Source organism: Podarcis tiliguerta (genome assembly GCF_965153285.1).
Source record: "Podarcis tiliguerta genome assembly, chromosome: 3".
NCBI lineage: Eukaryota > Metazoa > Chordata > Lepidosauria > Squamata > Lacertidae > Podarcis > Podarcis tiliguerta.
In genome coordinates, this window is record NC_139536.1 from 100,204,405 (window position 1) to 100,217,666 (window position 13,262).

Below are 13,262 nucleotides of genomic sequence, written 5' to 3' on the forward strand. Positions count from 1 at the left end.
GTGCATGCTCTAGTTATCTCCCGCTTGCACTACTGCAATGCACTCTACGTGGGGCTACCTTTGAAGGTGACCCAGAAACTGCAATTAATCCAGAATGCAGCAGCTAAACTGGTGACTGGGAGTGGCCGCCGGGACCATATAACACCGGTCCTGAGAGATCTTCATTGGCTCCCAGTACGCTTCCAAGCACAATTCAAAGTGTTGGTGCTGACCTTTAAAGCCCTAAATGGCCTCTGTCCTGTATACCTGAAGGAGCATCTCCACCCCATCATTCAGCCCGGACACTGAGACCCAACGCCGAGGGCCTTCTGACTGTTCCCTCACTGCGAGAAGTGAGCTTGCAGGGAACCAGACAGAGGGCCTTCTCGGTAGTGGCACCTGCCCTGTGGAACGCCCTCCCATCAGATGTCAAGGAAACAAGCAGCTATCCTATTTTTAAAAGAAATCTGAAGGCAGCCCTGTTTAGGGAAGTTTTTAATAGTTAATGCTGTATTGTTCTTAACACTTGATTGGGAGCCGCCCAGAGTGGCTGGGGCAACTCAGCCAGATGAGCGGGGTATAAATAATAAAATTCTTACTCTTATTCTTATGTTATTTTCAGTTGTTGTTTTTTTACTACTTTGCTCTAGTTATTCGACTTCTATTCAACTTGAGGTTTTTACTTATGTACAATTCTGCTGCTTACAGATTTATACAGCAGAAATTAGAAAGAGCCACTCCAGCTGAACGTCAAATGGTATTTAGTGAGATTCTGCAAGCAGCATATCAGCTGATGACGGATGTGTTTGGCAACTATGTCATACAGAAATTCTTTGAGGTAAGTGCCTAAAGGAAGCTGTTCAAAGGTTTTTAACCTCTGAGTTTGTTCTGATGGGGGGGGGGGAACCTAGACTATATTCCGACTCCCCTGTTTGTGGTGTTGAAGGCTGCTCACATGCTTTTCTTTCCAGCTTTCCACAGGTTTGAATAATCCACTGATAGGCGATTTAAATTTCTTATAGTGGCGTGAGATGACTTTCATAGTAACACGCAGAGAGGTGTGCTTGGTTTTTGTTAACAGTGCCTTCCCTTCTCTCGTAGTTTGGAAGCATAGACCAGAAGTTAGCCCTTGCTACGCGCATTCGTGGGCATGTTCTCCCATTAGCTCTGCAGATGTACGGTTGCCGTGTAATTCAGAAAGCCCTCGAGTCTATCTCACCTGACCAGCAGGTAATTGTAAGTTAGAACAATATTTTTGTATTCCATTACAAAAAAACCCACAAATGTAAAATGTTTCCTGTTTTGCTTTGCTGGGAAACGTGCTTGTAACAATATAGTAGTCTGATTCTTTATAGAAGGCACGATTCTTGTTAAATCATAATTGGGAAATGCACACTTGCGGGGAAAGTAACCTGTTACGGACCTGTGTAACCTGGCAATGCCAAATTATTTCTCTGTAGAATGAAATGGTGAAGGAGCTCGATGGGCACGTCCTGAAATGCGTGAAGGATCAAAATGGAAACCACGTGGTACAAAAATGTATAGAATGTGTCCAGCCCCAGTCACTCCAATTTATTATTGATGCTTTCAAAGGACAGGTAATTAGTTTTTTTTTATATTTACTTTCTTTAACTGAATGGTTACTATCCATAATCACAGCTTTTCAGATAACATTGGTTAGCACGCTGTTGCAAATATAGTCTTCCTACGTGTGTTTCATTTGTTTAGGGTCCTATCCAGTGCTGCTGTTCTGCTGGTGCAATGGAACATTATTTCCCCTGAAACCCTCCCCTCCGAACCCTCAAAATCTGATCCAGGGGGTTGAAAGACCCTCTGCAGCAGGCCAAGGAAGGGAAGCTCCATCATGTGAGCAGAACTCTGTGCACACAGGGTCGGATGCAACCTTTAATTTGCCACGCAGGGCCAAGCCAAGACATTTTGCCACCTGAGGCGAACCGCAAAATGGCTTCCCCCTCTCTGCCAGGGAAGAAACGGGGAGTGAAGACTGACATCAGGAATAAAGGGGGGAATAGAGATCTATTATCGGGGTCCGTTGCCCTGTGCATCATGCCGCCGGAGGCAGTTGCTTTACCTGGCCTCATAGGTGGGCCAGCCCTGCACAGGCCTCTCTGCTCAGAGGGAGCATGGCCCACCTATATTCAGAAGTTCTGGTTGGTCACCAACTTCATCAGCTACAGGGATATGGTTTCATGCATCCACTGGCAGGCTCTGTGCTTAGCACGGCAGTGCAAATGAGCGGGGTGGCAGGCAGATGAGGGCGAGAAACTCACTATGTCGCTTTGCTGCCTTTGGGTCTTTGGTTACTGGCATCAGGAAGCACACACAGCCTGGGATGTATGCTGCTTCTTGGGGTTGCAGTATACTGTTCTCCATAAGAAAAGCTTGCTAGTCGCCCCCCCCCCTTTTTTCTCTGTAGCAAGTCACCAAAGAAAGAAAAGTTTGCTTACCTATGTATGATGAGAGTGGCATGTGCTTTGGAGTCTCTGCATGCATTGCTCTGCCCTGCCAGGTTGGTTCTGAACAGGGAAGAGCTTCCCTGTCATACAGAATCTCAGTTTAGATAAGTGGCTTTGCTTCATGAAGACTCCTGGTTATTTTGCAGTATTAGGGTCGGAGAGCTTTAAATAATGCCAATATATTTGGCATCTGGCAACCATTGCACGCCTTCGGTTTCCGATGGTACATGGGTAGAGAAGTATAAAAAGCCTGGGACACAACCGTCTAGCCTAAATACAGAAATATTTAAAGGTAAAGGGACCTCTGACCATTAGGTCCAGTCGTGACCGACTCTCGGGTTGCGGCGCTCATCTTGCTTTATTGGCCGAGGGAGCCGGGGTACAGCTTCTGGGTCATGTGGCCAGCATGACTAAGCCACTTCTGGTGAACCAGAGCAGCGCACGGACACGCCATTTACCTTCCCGCCAGAGCGGTACCTATTTATCTATTTGCACTTTGATGTGCTTTTGAACTGCTAGGTGGGCAGGAGCAGGGACCAAGCAACGGGAGCTCATCCCGTCGTGGGGATTCGAACCGCCAATCTTCTGATCGGCAAGTCCTAGGCTCTGTGGTTTAACCCACAGCGCCACCCGCGTCCCCTACAGAAGTATTTAGCCTAGCCTAAATACAGAAGTAATGTATTTGGCGTTAACTTGGGAAGTGTACACTCGATTCTAACCAAACTAAGCCTCCTGGTGTATGTTGTGCTCTAGGAGGCTTAGTTTGGTCAGAACTGAGTGTACACATGAATAATAATAATAATAATAATAATAATAATAATAATCTGTTGGGAGCTGCCCAGAGTGGCTGGGGAATGAATGAATGAATGAATGAATGAATGCATGAATACTACTACTTGTTGTTGTTGTTACTACTACTACTACTACACTTCCAGAGTTAACACTAAATAGTTTACTTCTGGTAAATGAGCCACCATAGCTGCTAGAGGGCCATGAAAATTTGTGTCCCTGGCTTTTTAGACTCGTCTACCCTTGTACTACCTGAAACCAAAGGGCACATTAGTTCCCAGATGTGAATTTTTTTCAGCTGTCCTACCCCACTGCATTGGTCTTCAGAATACAGACCCCTTCACATATTAAACTCTGTAATGGGACGTGAAGAAAAGGTTCCTGTCTTGTGCAACAGGGGATCAAAATTTTCCTATAGGTGCGGTGTAATTTCTTGCCAAAGGGAAAATGCATGAATATCTGTGTTCAATGTTACACAATATATTAAAAAGTAAAAGTCACTTGTTCTCCCTCCTTCCAAAAACCATGTTTACATTGAATGTTTTTCAATAATGTGGTGTAATTAAAGATAGGAAAATCTCCTTTTGAGCACCCGAGGCATCTTCATCTGGAATAGAGCAAATTTAATGCAGTGTGTGTTAATAATTACAATCCTGTCGTTTTAAGGTGTTTGTGCTTTCAACTCATCCTTATGGCTGCAGAGTAATTCAACGTATTCTGGAGCACTGCACTGCTGAACAGACACTTCCCATTTTAGAAGAACTGCATCAGCACACAGAACAACTTGTGCAGGTTGGTGTACACTGAAATATTATGGGGAGCACAAAATACATTGTGTAGCTGTATTTTTATTAGCAAATATTAATCAGAGTTTGGGTATATTGGAAGTAAATTATTTAAAAAAGATTGTGTCAACCTTTTCAGTTATTAGATTTTTGGTGTAGTTTCTGTTGGGCATTATCGGTTTCCCTATATAACTTTAAATGCTACAGTTCCAAAACATGGGTATGTAAGAGTGGTCTCCTCTTCAACTGAGGTTTTTTGGGCGCTTTAAAAAATGCTAAACTAATGTATATGCTTGAGACAACTTAAGTGTGTTACTTTCAGGATCAATATGGGAACTATGTTATTCAACATGTGCTGGAACATGGACGTCCTGAAGACAAGAGTAAAATTGTGTCTGAAATCAGAGGGAAGGTTCTAACTCTGAGTCAGCATAAATTTGCCAGGTATCGTAAACAGTGAATTACTAATTGCTGTTTAATATTGGGCAGTGAAGGACTGCTTTATTATTCCTTTCTGTGCCTTTATATCTGCCTTTCTTTCATCTTGGAACCCAAGGCAGTCACCCCTTTAAGGCACCGACCAAACCCAGACCTGAAATATAATAGGGTCAGTTTAGCCATTGCTACTCCTAAGTGCTCCACAGGATAACTCAAAAGACTTGGGCCACGTGATAGGAACCCAAGCTGGGATTCCTCCCTTTGCAAGCATCGCCTTTCCTAAAAAGTGGGCAACACTGCCATGGGGAGCGGTTGTGCTTCTCTCTGATGGAAATGAGCATGTGATGCTACCTCTTCTGACACGAGGAGTCATTTCAGCAGAATCTGCGCCTCAGAGGTTAATGTACATGAGAGGCCACAGGGATAGATTAGCACAATACAGTAATGTTGTATTGTCTCATAGTTTAAGTGCAATGTATTTCATTTTAATGTGTAGCGTTTAATCTGCTTAGTAATGTATTTAGCTGGATCTAATTTGTCTCTTTATCTATTCTTTATTCCATTCCATTCTGTAATCTTTCCTGCATTCTGTTCCGTAATCTTTTTCAGCAATGTGGTAGAAAAATGTGTCACTCACGCATCTCGTGCGGAAAGAGCTTTACTTATTGATGAAGTGTGTTGCCAGAATGACGGTCCTCACAGTGCCTTATACACCATGATGAAGGACCAATATGCAAACTATGTTGTTCAGAAGATGATTGACATGGCTGAACCTGCTCAGCGAAAGATTATAATGCACAAGGTAATTGTGCATATCTGCTCCAGACTTTGAAAGAACTCTTAATTTAAAAATCATTTCCCAGCTTTTGCAAACTTTGGGTAACTCTTGCATGCTTTTGTGTCTGACAGTTTCTCTCTCTCCCCCACAACCCAATAACTCCATGTTTTAATTCCTCATTTTGTAAGTGGCATAATTGAAAATAGGATGAAAGTTAATGATACTGATTTCAAATAGGTTCTTTAAAATTTCTGTGTTGTTCATATGAAAAAGGTAAAGGTTAAGGACCCCTGGATGGTTAAATCCAGTCAAACATAACTATGGGGTGTGGCACTCATCTCACTTCAGGCTGAGACAGCATTTGTCCACAGACAGCTTTCCGGGTCATGTGGCCAGCATGACTAAACCACTTCTGGTTCAACGGGGCACCGTGATGGAAACCAGAGCGCACGGAAATGCTGTTTACCTTCCCGCTGCTGCGGTACCTATTTATCTATTTGCATTGGTATGATTTTGAACTGCTAGGCTGGCAGGAGCTGGGACAGGGCAACGCGAGCTCGCCCCGTCGTGTGGTTTTGAACCACCACCCTTCTGATAAGCAAGCCCAAGAGGCTCAGGTTCATATAAATATGGATGGGAATGATAATTTATTCAACCTGGATAGCTCTGTTGGTTGGAGCGTGGTGCTGATAATGCCAAGATTGCAGGTTCAATCCCCGTATGGGGCAGCTGCATATTCCTGCATTGCAGGAATGAGAAGATCCTCAGGTGTTCTTCCATCTCTATGATTCAACAGTAACCATGCTTTTTTACTAGACTGTAGATACACACCTGGTTGCAAATAATGTTGAACTATAGCTAAATGTGAACAAGCAGCATGCTTGTGTGTAATGCCTGCTTCACTCTTTCCATGCTTTATTACTTATATGCAGTGCTTTTTTTCTGGGGGTACGCATACCCCTAAACATTTTGTGAATCTAAGTTTGGCCTCATTGAGGGGCATTATTTCAATATGAGTAGGAAAATGAGAGTACCCCTAAACATTTCTTAAAGAAAAAAACCACTGGTTATATGTAATACATGATTCTCCCAGTTTAGCCTCACAGTGAGGTCGGTTAGGCAGAGAGTGAGTGGCTGACCCAAACCATTGAGCTTCAGTGCCGAGTGGGGATTTGAATCCTGGTTTCCAAGGTGCTGCTCTTGCACTGCCCAGAAACATTCCACAATGTGGCTTGTTGTGATGCCTGAACTGGGTTCATGCCTCCTCTCCAAACAAACCATGTTCAGAAGCCAAATTTGAGAGCCAGTGTGGTGTAGTGGTTAAGAGCGGTAGTCCCGCTCCTCCACATGTAGCTGCTGGGTGACCTTGGGCCAGTCACACTTCTGTGAAGTCTCTCAGCCCCACTCACCTCACAGAGTGTTTGTTGTGGGGGAGGAAGGGAAAGGAAGGGAAAGGAGAATGTTAGCCGCTTTGAGACTCCTGAAGGGGAGTGAAAGGCGGGATATCAAATCCAAACTCTTCTTCTTCTTGTTGTTCTTGGCTTACCTCTTGTTTGTTCGGAGAAGCAAACCACTAGCTTGGATGTGAACATTATTGTCTGTGAACTCTTGTGAAGGGAAGGCTTAAAGGAAGACATATCTGCCCCAGTAGAAGAGTTCCTTGCTAGGAAGCAGTGGATCAAAATGTAGTACAGTGGTACCTTGGTTCTCAAACTTAATCCATTCTGGGAGTCCATTCGACAACCAAGGCGAGGCTTCCGATTGTCTGCAGGAGCTTCCTGCATCAGATGTTCGGCTTCCGAAAAACGTTCGCAAACCGGAACGCTTATATCTGGGTTTGTGGTGTTCAGGAGCCGATTTGTTTGACAAATAAGCCGTTTGGGAACCAAGGTACCACTGTAATTTTTCTTACGCCTGGTCCTCACTTGGGTTCATCTTAAATATTATTTGTCTCTGAAGATTTTATCATTGATCTCGGAGTTCATAAACATTAACGTAAAACTAACAAAGATGTCTTGAATATTCTGCTTCAGTTTATCATCTGCTCTCTTCGTGATAGGAATGTTTTGACTAAAAGCTGGATTTTCTTATTGCAGATTCGCCCCCATATTACCACCCTGCGCAAATACACCTACGGCAAACATATCCTTGCCAAGCTGGAAAAGTATTACCTGAAGAACAGTGCTGACCTGGGCCCAGTTGGAGGGCCACCTAATGGAATGCTTTAAGGACACATTCAGAAAATCTTGAAGATGAATTTTATTGTGAATTATCAAAACATACAACTTAACTCAAAACGTTGTGATTTTTTTTATATAAAAAAACCCCCTATTTATTGACTCTTCATGCATTTGTAAAAAATTTTATTCTTGTGTATATTTTTGGGGAATGAATTGCAACATATTGCCATTTCTTATCAGAGACCTATCAGATTGTGTGGCTCACAAAGCACAGAATGCCTGTAAATGATGTAACTATCCGAATAGCTCTCACATTTTGTAAATTTTTACCTTGTAAAGTCATTGAATAAAATAGTTTTTAAAGGGAAAAAAAAGTACAGTATTCTTTTAATATACTGGCTCACAATCTGGTAGGTCTCCCCAACATCACAGCACGTGTTTATATAGTTGTATATAGAAATTAGTTTAATTTCTCCCCCCACCCCTTTGTGCGGAATCCTTTTTTTATAACAGATGAAAATAGATGATTGCATAATTATTATTTAACATGTTACAGAAAGTTAAGTTCTGTATTTTGGTGGTTCACAATTTTATAATCCAAATAGCAATCAGGGCACTGAAGAATATCAGTAAGGAATGATAAAATGTGAACATTGAGGAATAGTTTCTACCTTTTTACTTTGGAAACAATTTTTCTTTTTCTTTTAATGTAATGTGCCCTTTTCTCTAGCAGTGTATAAAAGCCATGTATATACTTAAATATTTAATTGATGTGCAAGATAGGGGAATAAAAATCAAGGTGGTACTTTGGTCCAGCAACGTACTGTCTGGGAAAAGAGTAAACCTGCATTAAAATAATAGGCAGTCAGTGGGCATAAGGTGTGTGCTTTGCTTTGCATATACAATTGTAAGACAGGATTTGAAAGTGTTGATAGGCTTTGTGTTCTCACAGGTAGCTGCAAACGGTAGGCAGGTAATGGTGGAGGAAAGGCCTACTGAGACTTTGATAGCTCAACATCTAAAGCATGATTAAATATTCAAATAACTTTTTGCTTCCTTATAAATATAAGCATTATATAAGTATAGTTAATAGATGTAAGTTTACCGTTTGTAAGCAGATTTCTTGTTTTCAATGTTTTACAAGCCTTGCTAATTGAGTAGTGACGCTTACTTTGGTTGTACAGATGTACATTTGTAAACCTCCATGCTGTAAATGTAATTTGTTTTACCCCTTTTGGGAAGAAAATTTGCATTTTAGTGTATATTCATACCCCTGTCCCTTTTTTGCCTTGACATAGTGTTGTATAATGTAAATTTATTTCAGCAAATCAAGACTGATTTTTTAAAAGATTCTATCTTTATATGGTTTCAGAACTACGAACCAGCTTTCTTTTATCTATTATGAGGAAATGTTTTTGTTTAACATAGTTGTTCTGTTAATATGGATATTTGGGGAACTTAATCAGTTTAAACATTAATGAGAATAAAGGCAAATTAATGGACTGAAATACTGACCACACAAACCAGTGCTTCTTCCATCTTAAATGTGGCACGATTTGTTTTTGTACAGAAGAGTACTGTATTTTTGGACAGCTTACTTCATCCTAAAGCAAATATGTATGATACTGTCAATTTTTCTCTGAACAAGACACTGTAACAGTAAGATAAAAGCTGTACATTTACAAGCGGCCTTATGTACATTTCCCAGTTTCCTTTTTAAGGCAGAATTGTGACCATATGTGTATAATTAAAATCCTTTTTAATCCTTTGCCTATGAAAATATTTTGGAAAGAAGCTTACTTTGTATATTCAGTTTCGGAAAGATAAAGTGCTTTGTATTTTGTTCAAGTCAGTATTTTGTGTAAACACTTCATTTTGATGTCATAACATAGGTGCTTTGTCTCAAAGCTGCTGGAAGTAGTGATTTGACTATAGATTGCATTGAAACCTTTTGTGGAGAGGCCTAGAGAGAAGATAGGAGAGCAACATGTCATCTCATTTACAAAATGCTCATTTTTATTAAAAATATAATCGCAGCATACAGACATTTGCTTACAACAAAATTTAGTTTGTTGATAATTTAACACAACTGCTCAACAGTTACTTACACCTTAAAATAACTCAAGTATCTCTCACAATTTGAATTTATATAGTAGTTTCCTCCTTTCCCTATATTTAACTTTTGAATTTAAGTTTAATGACAGTTATAGAACATTTTCCCAGTAGATACAGGAAACTACTAATCTTTCCAGGGAGTTTGCCATTGGATATGGTGGTTCATGAGAGGGGAGGTGTGTAATACCTCTAGTCTATCAAGTTAAAATTTCTTCCATTTGTCTCAAACAGTCTTCAAACAATAATTCAGTATTTTTTGGTACATTTCAAGTCTGTTCTGTAACCTGTTGGCTGGCCTAAGTGGCATAGTTATACTCTAATAATATTTTATCTTCTGTTAATCTGACCAATACTTTCTCTAATCAGTTGTATATTTCTGCAGAAGTAGTGTAGGAAACCAAGAATACTTTCCCACATAATAAGCTTTCTTGGTTTGAGGATGTTTGTCCCACTACAGTCTCTTCCCAATGTAGATTTGGTTATGGAACATTTTTTCCTAGTCTGTTTAGGTCTGTTCTGCCTCTAGGCTGCTCTTAGTTCATATTGAATAATGTAATGTTCACTTGTAATATGCTGTAAAGAAAACAACAAAATGAAAATGTGTGAATAACTTTATGCAACATGCTTGGTCTTATGTTTTGATTCTTATCAAAAAGCCTTGGGTTACACCCTCGACTAAAATTGCTACTTTCATTTCTGGGTTTAGCAGGTCTCCAAAGGAGGTTTCTATCAGTATTTTCTTCCTGGATTTAATTGGTTGAAATTGTGGAATTTTTCATCATCTCTACAGTTTTCCATTTGCTAGAAGAGCCACTTAACAGTATCTTAACTGTCTGATGGACCCTAATTACTTGGTAAAACTGAGCAAATCTTTGTAGAAGTCACAGTAAAAGTGGGTCTTCATCTATATTAGAGGCTTCATCTATATTTGCGGGGGCTGGGGGCCCCCAAAGTTGATGGGCATTGCCATTCCAAAGGTGTGTGTGTGCCGTGTCATGTGACTGATTATGTGGGGCGGGAATTATCTGGGTCCCTCCAATATTTTCTTCAAGTTGGCACCCCTGAGAGGAAGAGTGTGGAAGGTGATTTTTGTCAATTTCCCCTTTCTCTTATACAGTGGTACCTCAGGTTAAGTACTTAATTCGTTCCGGAGGTCCGTTCTTAACCTGAAACTGTTCTTAACCTGAAGCACCACTTTAGCTAATGGGGCCTGCTGCTGCTGCCCCGCCGCCGGAGCACGATTTCTGTTCTCATCCTGAAGCAAAGTTCTTAACCCGAGGTACTATTTCTGGGTTAGCGGAGCCTGTAACCTGAAGCGTATATAACCCGAGGTACCACTGTAATGCTCAGTACTACCACCTTTGAAATTCCATAGCAGCTTTTCAGCAGAGGAGCAAGATGGGATGTCGTCCCCAGCCCACTGTTCAGGGAGAGCGTTCCATGCGTGCAGTCCTGCTCAGAGGAGCTTCTGGGTCTTCTCCACCACTCAGCCTTTGGCCCTACAGACATGGTTAGAATCCCATCAGCCTCACTCAGTGTGGCTAATGGTTAGAGTTGCTGGGATTTTAGTCCCAGGCACCAGAGGGGCACCACGTCATGTAAGGCTGCTCTAGATAAATACCAAAGAACCTGTGACTCATATTCCAACTGCCTGGCTGGCTCTAACGGGAGTTGGAGGCCAACCACATCTCAAGAGCTACAGGTTCCCCTTCCCTGAAGTGTCTGCCAGCATTTTCACCATTAAATCCACACCACAGCATTTCCAGAGACTCTGATGTTTCAGGTGTTTTATCTTGGTAGCGTCAAACGGTAACTCTAGCAATGGAGCCCTAGTTGCAAGCCAGAGCAGAGAGACATCCTTAGGTCGCTACCCTATTGTATAAGACTTGGTAGAAATGGTCAAATACTGTATTTTTTGCTCTATAAGACTCACTTTTTCCTTCCTAAAAAGTAAGGGGAAATGTGTGTGCGTCTTATGGAGCGGATGCAGGCTGTGCAGCTATCCCAGAAGCCAGAACAGCAAGAGGGATTGCTGCTTTCACTGTGCAGCAATCCCTCTTGCTCTTCTGGCTTCTGAGATTCAGAATAATTTTTTTTCTTGTTTTCCTCCTGCAAAAACTAGGTGCGTCTTATGGTCTGGTGCATCTTATAGAGCGAAAAATACGGTATGTTACAGTAATAGAACAGGGCAACTAACCTGTGGACCTCAAAATGTTGAACTGCACTTGCTGTTGGGCTCAACAAGGATAGCTAATGGTCAAATGTACGAGAGTGGTACTTAAGCAAGTTGTAGGAGGCCACTGGTCAGCCAGGCTTTATAGAAGCAGAATCTTCAGCCAGACTGTTAAACATACATCAACTTGATGACCCCCAGGGGAATTTTCCCATTTGAGAAGCATTGGCCCGATTTTGCGTCAAGCTGCTATTGAAACAAAGTTCACCAGATGGCTGCAGTTTGAGAAATGGGCTCCCTGTGGAACTAGTCCTTTGGATCCAAGCCTAGGTGGTCATATTGCATCCTAGGCTGGTTTGGTTGGCTGATTTATTTATTTAGATGACACATTCATTCTGTCTCTTCAGCAAAGTGTAGTGGAGCTCAGAGTTTTAGCAGACGTAAGATAAGCAGGTCCACCTTCTGATTTCCTAACTGTGACCTTATAGTAGTTGCTTTAACTCAGTAATGGGAAAACCACCAACACACTTCCTTATGACCATATACAGTGTGCTGGCAAGTTTCTTGCTTGCATTTTGCTGCAAGGCTTTCCACCCTTTTCTGGACTGTAATGTTGAGTCACAGGTTACACCTCCAGAGCCACACCTATTTTGTTTTCTTTTAAGGTCTCCGCATTGATTCAGAGCGTGCTTGTTTCTTTCCATTACCGCTCCTGCAAGGGAACAGGGAAACCTAATGAATGAGGTTTCTCGTAGCCAAACGTCCTACAGCTATCCCATGGGCCATCCCTTTTCCCAGAGACTTTGCTAGTGATTTTATGCTGGCTCTGTGGTTTCTATTAAGACTGTGGACTCTTCATGCATAGTCATAATTCTGTGATGATTTTTGCTGTTCAGATTCCAGCAGAGTGGCTACGTTGCTTAAGATTTGTGGCAGCTGGACACTGGAATTAGTGCCTGCTGTAATTTTTTTTTAAATTCAAAGGTACATCTTGAGAACTGAACGCAAGGGGAGCTGGCAAATGCATCCTAATAGCTAAACATTAATCTGTTAACTAGGAACTTGGGCATTTGCCTATATGTTGCATCCATCTAGCTTAGGACTGACTGGCATCAGCTTGCTAGTGTTCCATGAGAGAGGTCTTCCTCAGCCCTGCTTAATGGTACCCAGGGGAACTGATCAGGTATGTGTTGCATCTAAATTCTCCAGTGAATCCAAAAATTTGCTCGGCTAGAGGGACAGACCGTTAAACAATGCTCATACCAATCACTACACAGGCTGTGACTGAAAAAACAACTAGAGACATGGCAAAGGGTATGGTTGCCCCCCAACAGGGCTTTCTCTCTCCCCCTTCTCCTTTTCCTTGAATTGCAAATCCTCCCATTCAGTTTTGAAGTACCCCTCTATTTCAGAAGCATCCCATGTGGCCAGTGGAAAGGCTGAAAGTTCCAAAATCAAAGCTTCATCAGCACATAGAAGTAGTGGCACAATTAGTGCTCACAGTCACCGGAGCGCAAGATTATGGAGTCAGACCGATGGTCTACTTCA

At 41.8% G+C, this 13,262-nt stretch overlaps 1 protein-coding gene across 43 annotated transcripts in view; it reads left to right on the forward strand.

Moving 5' to 3' along the window:
- The window catches only part of PUM2 (pumilio RNA binding family member 2), a 59,553-nt gene extending 49,392 nt beyond the window's left edge, over window positions 1-10,161 (forward strand). For 23 of the 43 annotated variants that reach the window (XM_083431492.1, XM_083431502.1, XM_083431497.1 and 20 more), the window contains 7 exons: window positions 688-817; window positions 1,081-1,209; window positions 1,440-1,577; window positions 3,912-4,037; window positions 4,353-4,474; window positions 5,078-5,270; window positions 7,343-10,161. In XM_083431492.1, coding sequence (XP_083287618.1) covers window positions 688-817; window positions 1,081-1,209; window positions 1,440-1,577; window positions 3,912-4,037; window positions 4,353-4,474; window positions 5,078-5,270; window positions 7,343-7,474 — 970 coding nt within the window. In that variant the 3' untranslated portion in view covers window positions 7,475-10,161. Of the gene's footprint in view, window positions 1-687; window positions 818-1,080; window positions 1,216-1,439; window positions 1,578-3,911; window positions 4,038-4,352; window positions 4,475-5,077; window positions 5,271-7,342 lie in introns of all 43 variants that reach the window. The other 20 variants (XM_083431489.1, XM_083431490.1, XM_083431495.1 and 17 more) reach the window with 1 other exon arrangement.
- Window positions 10,162-13,262: the final 3,101 nt, after the last annotated feature.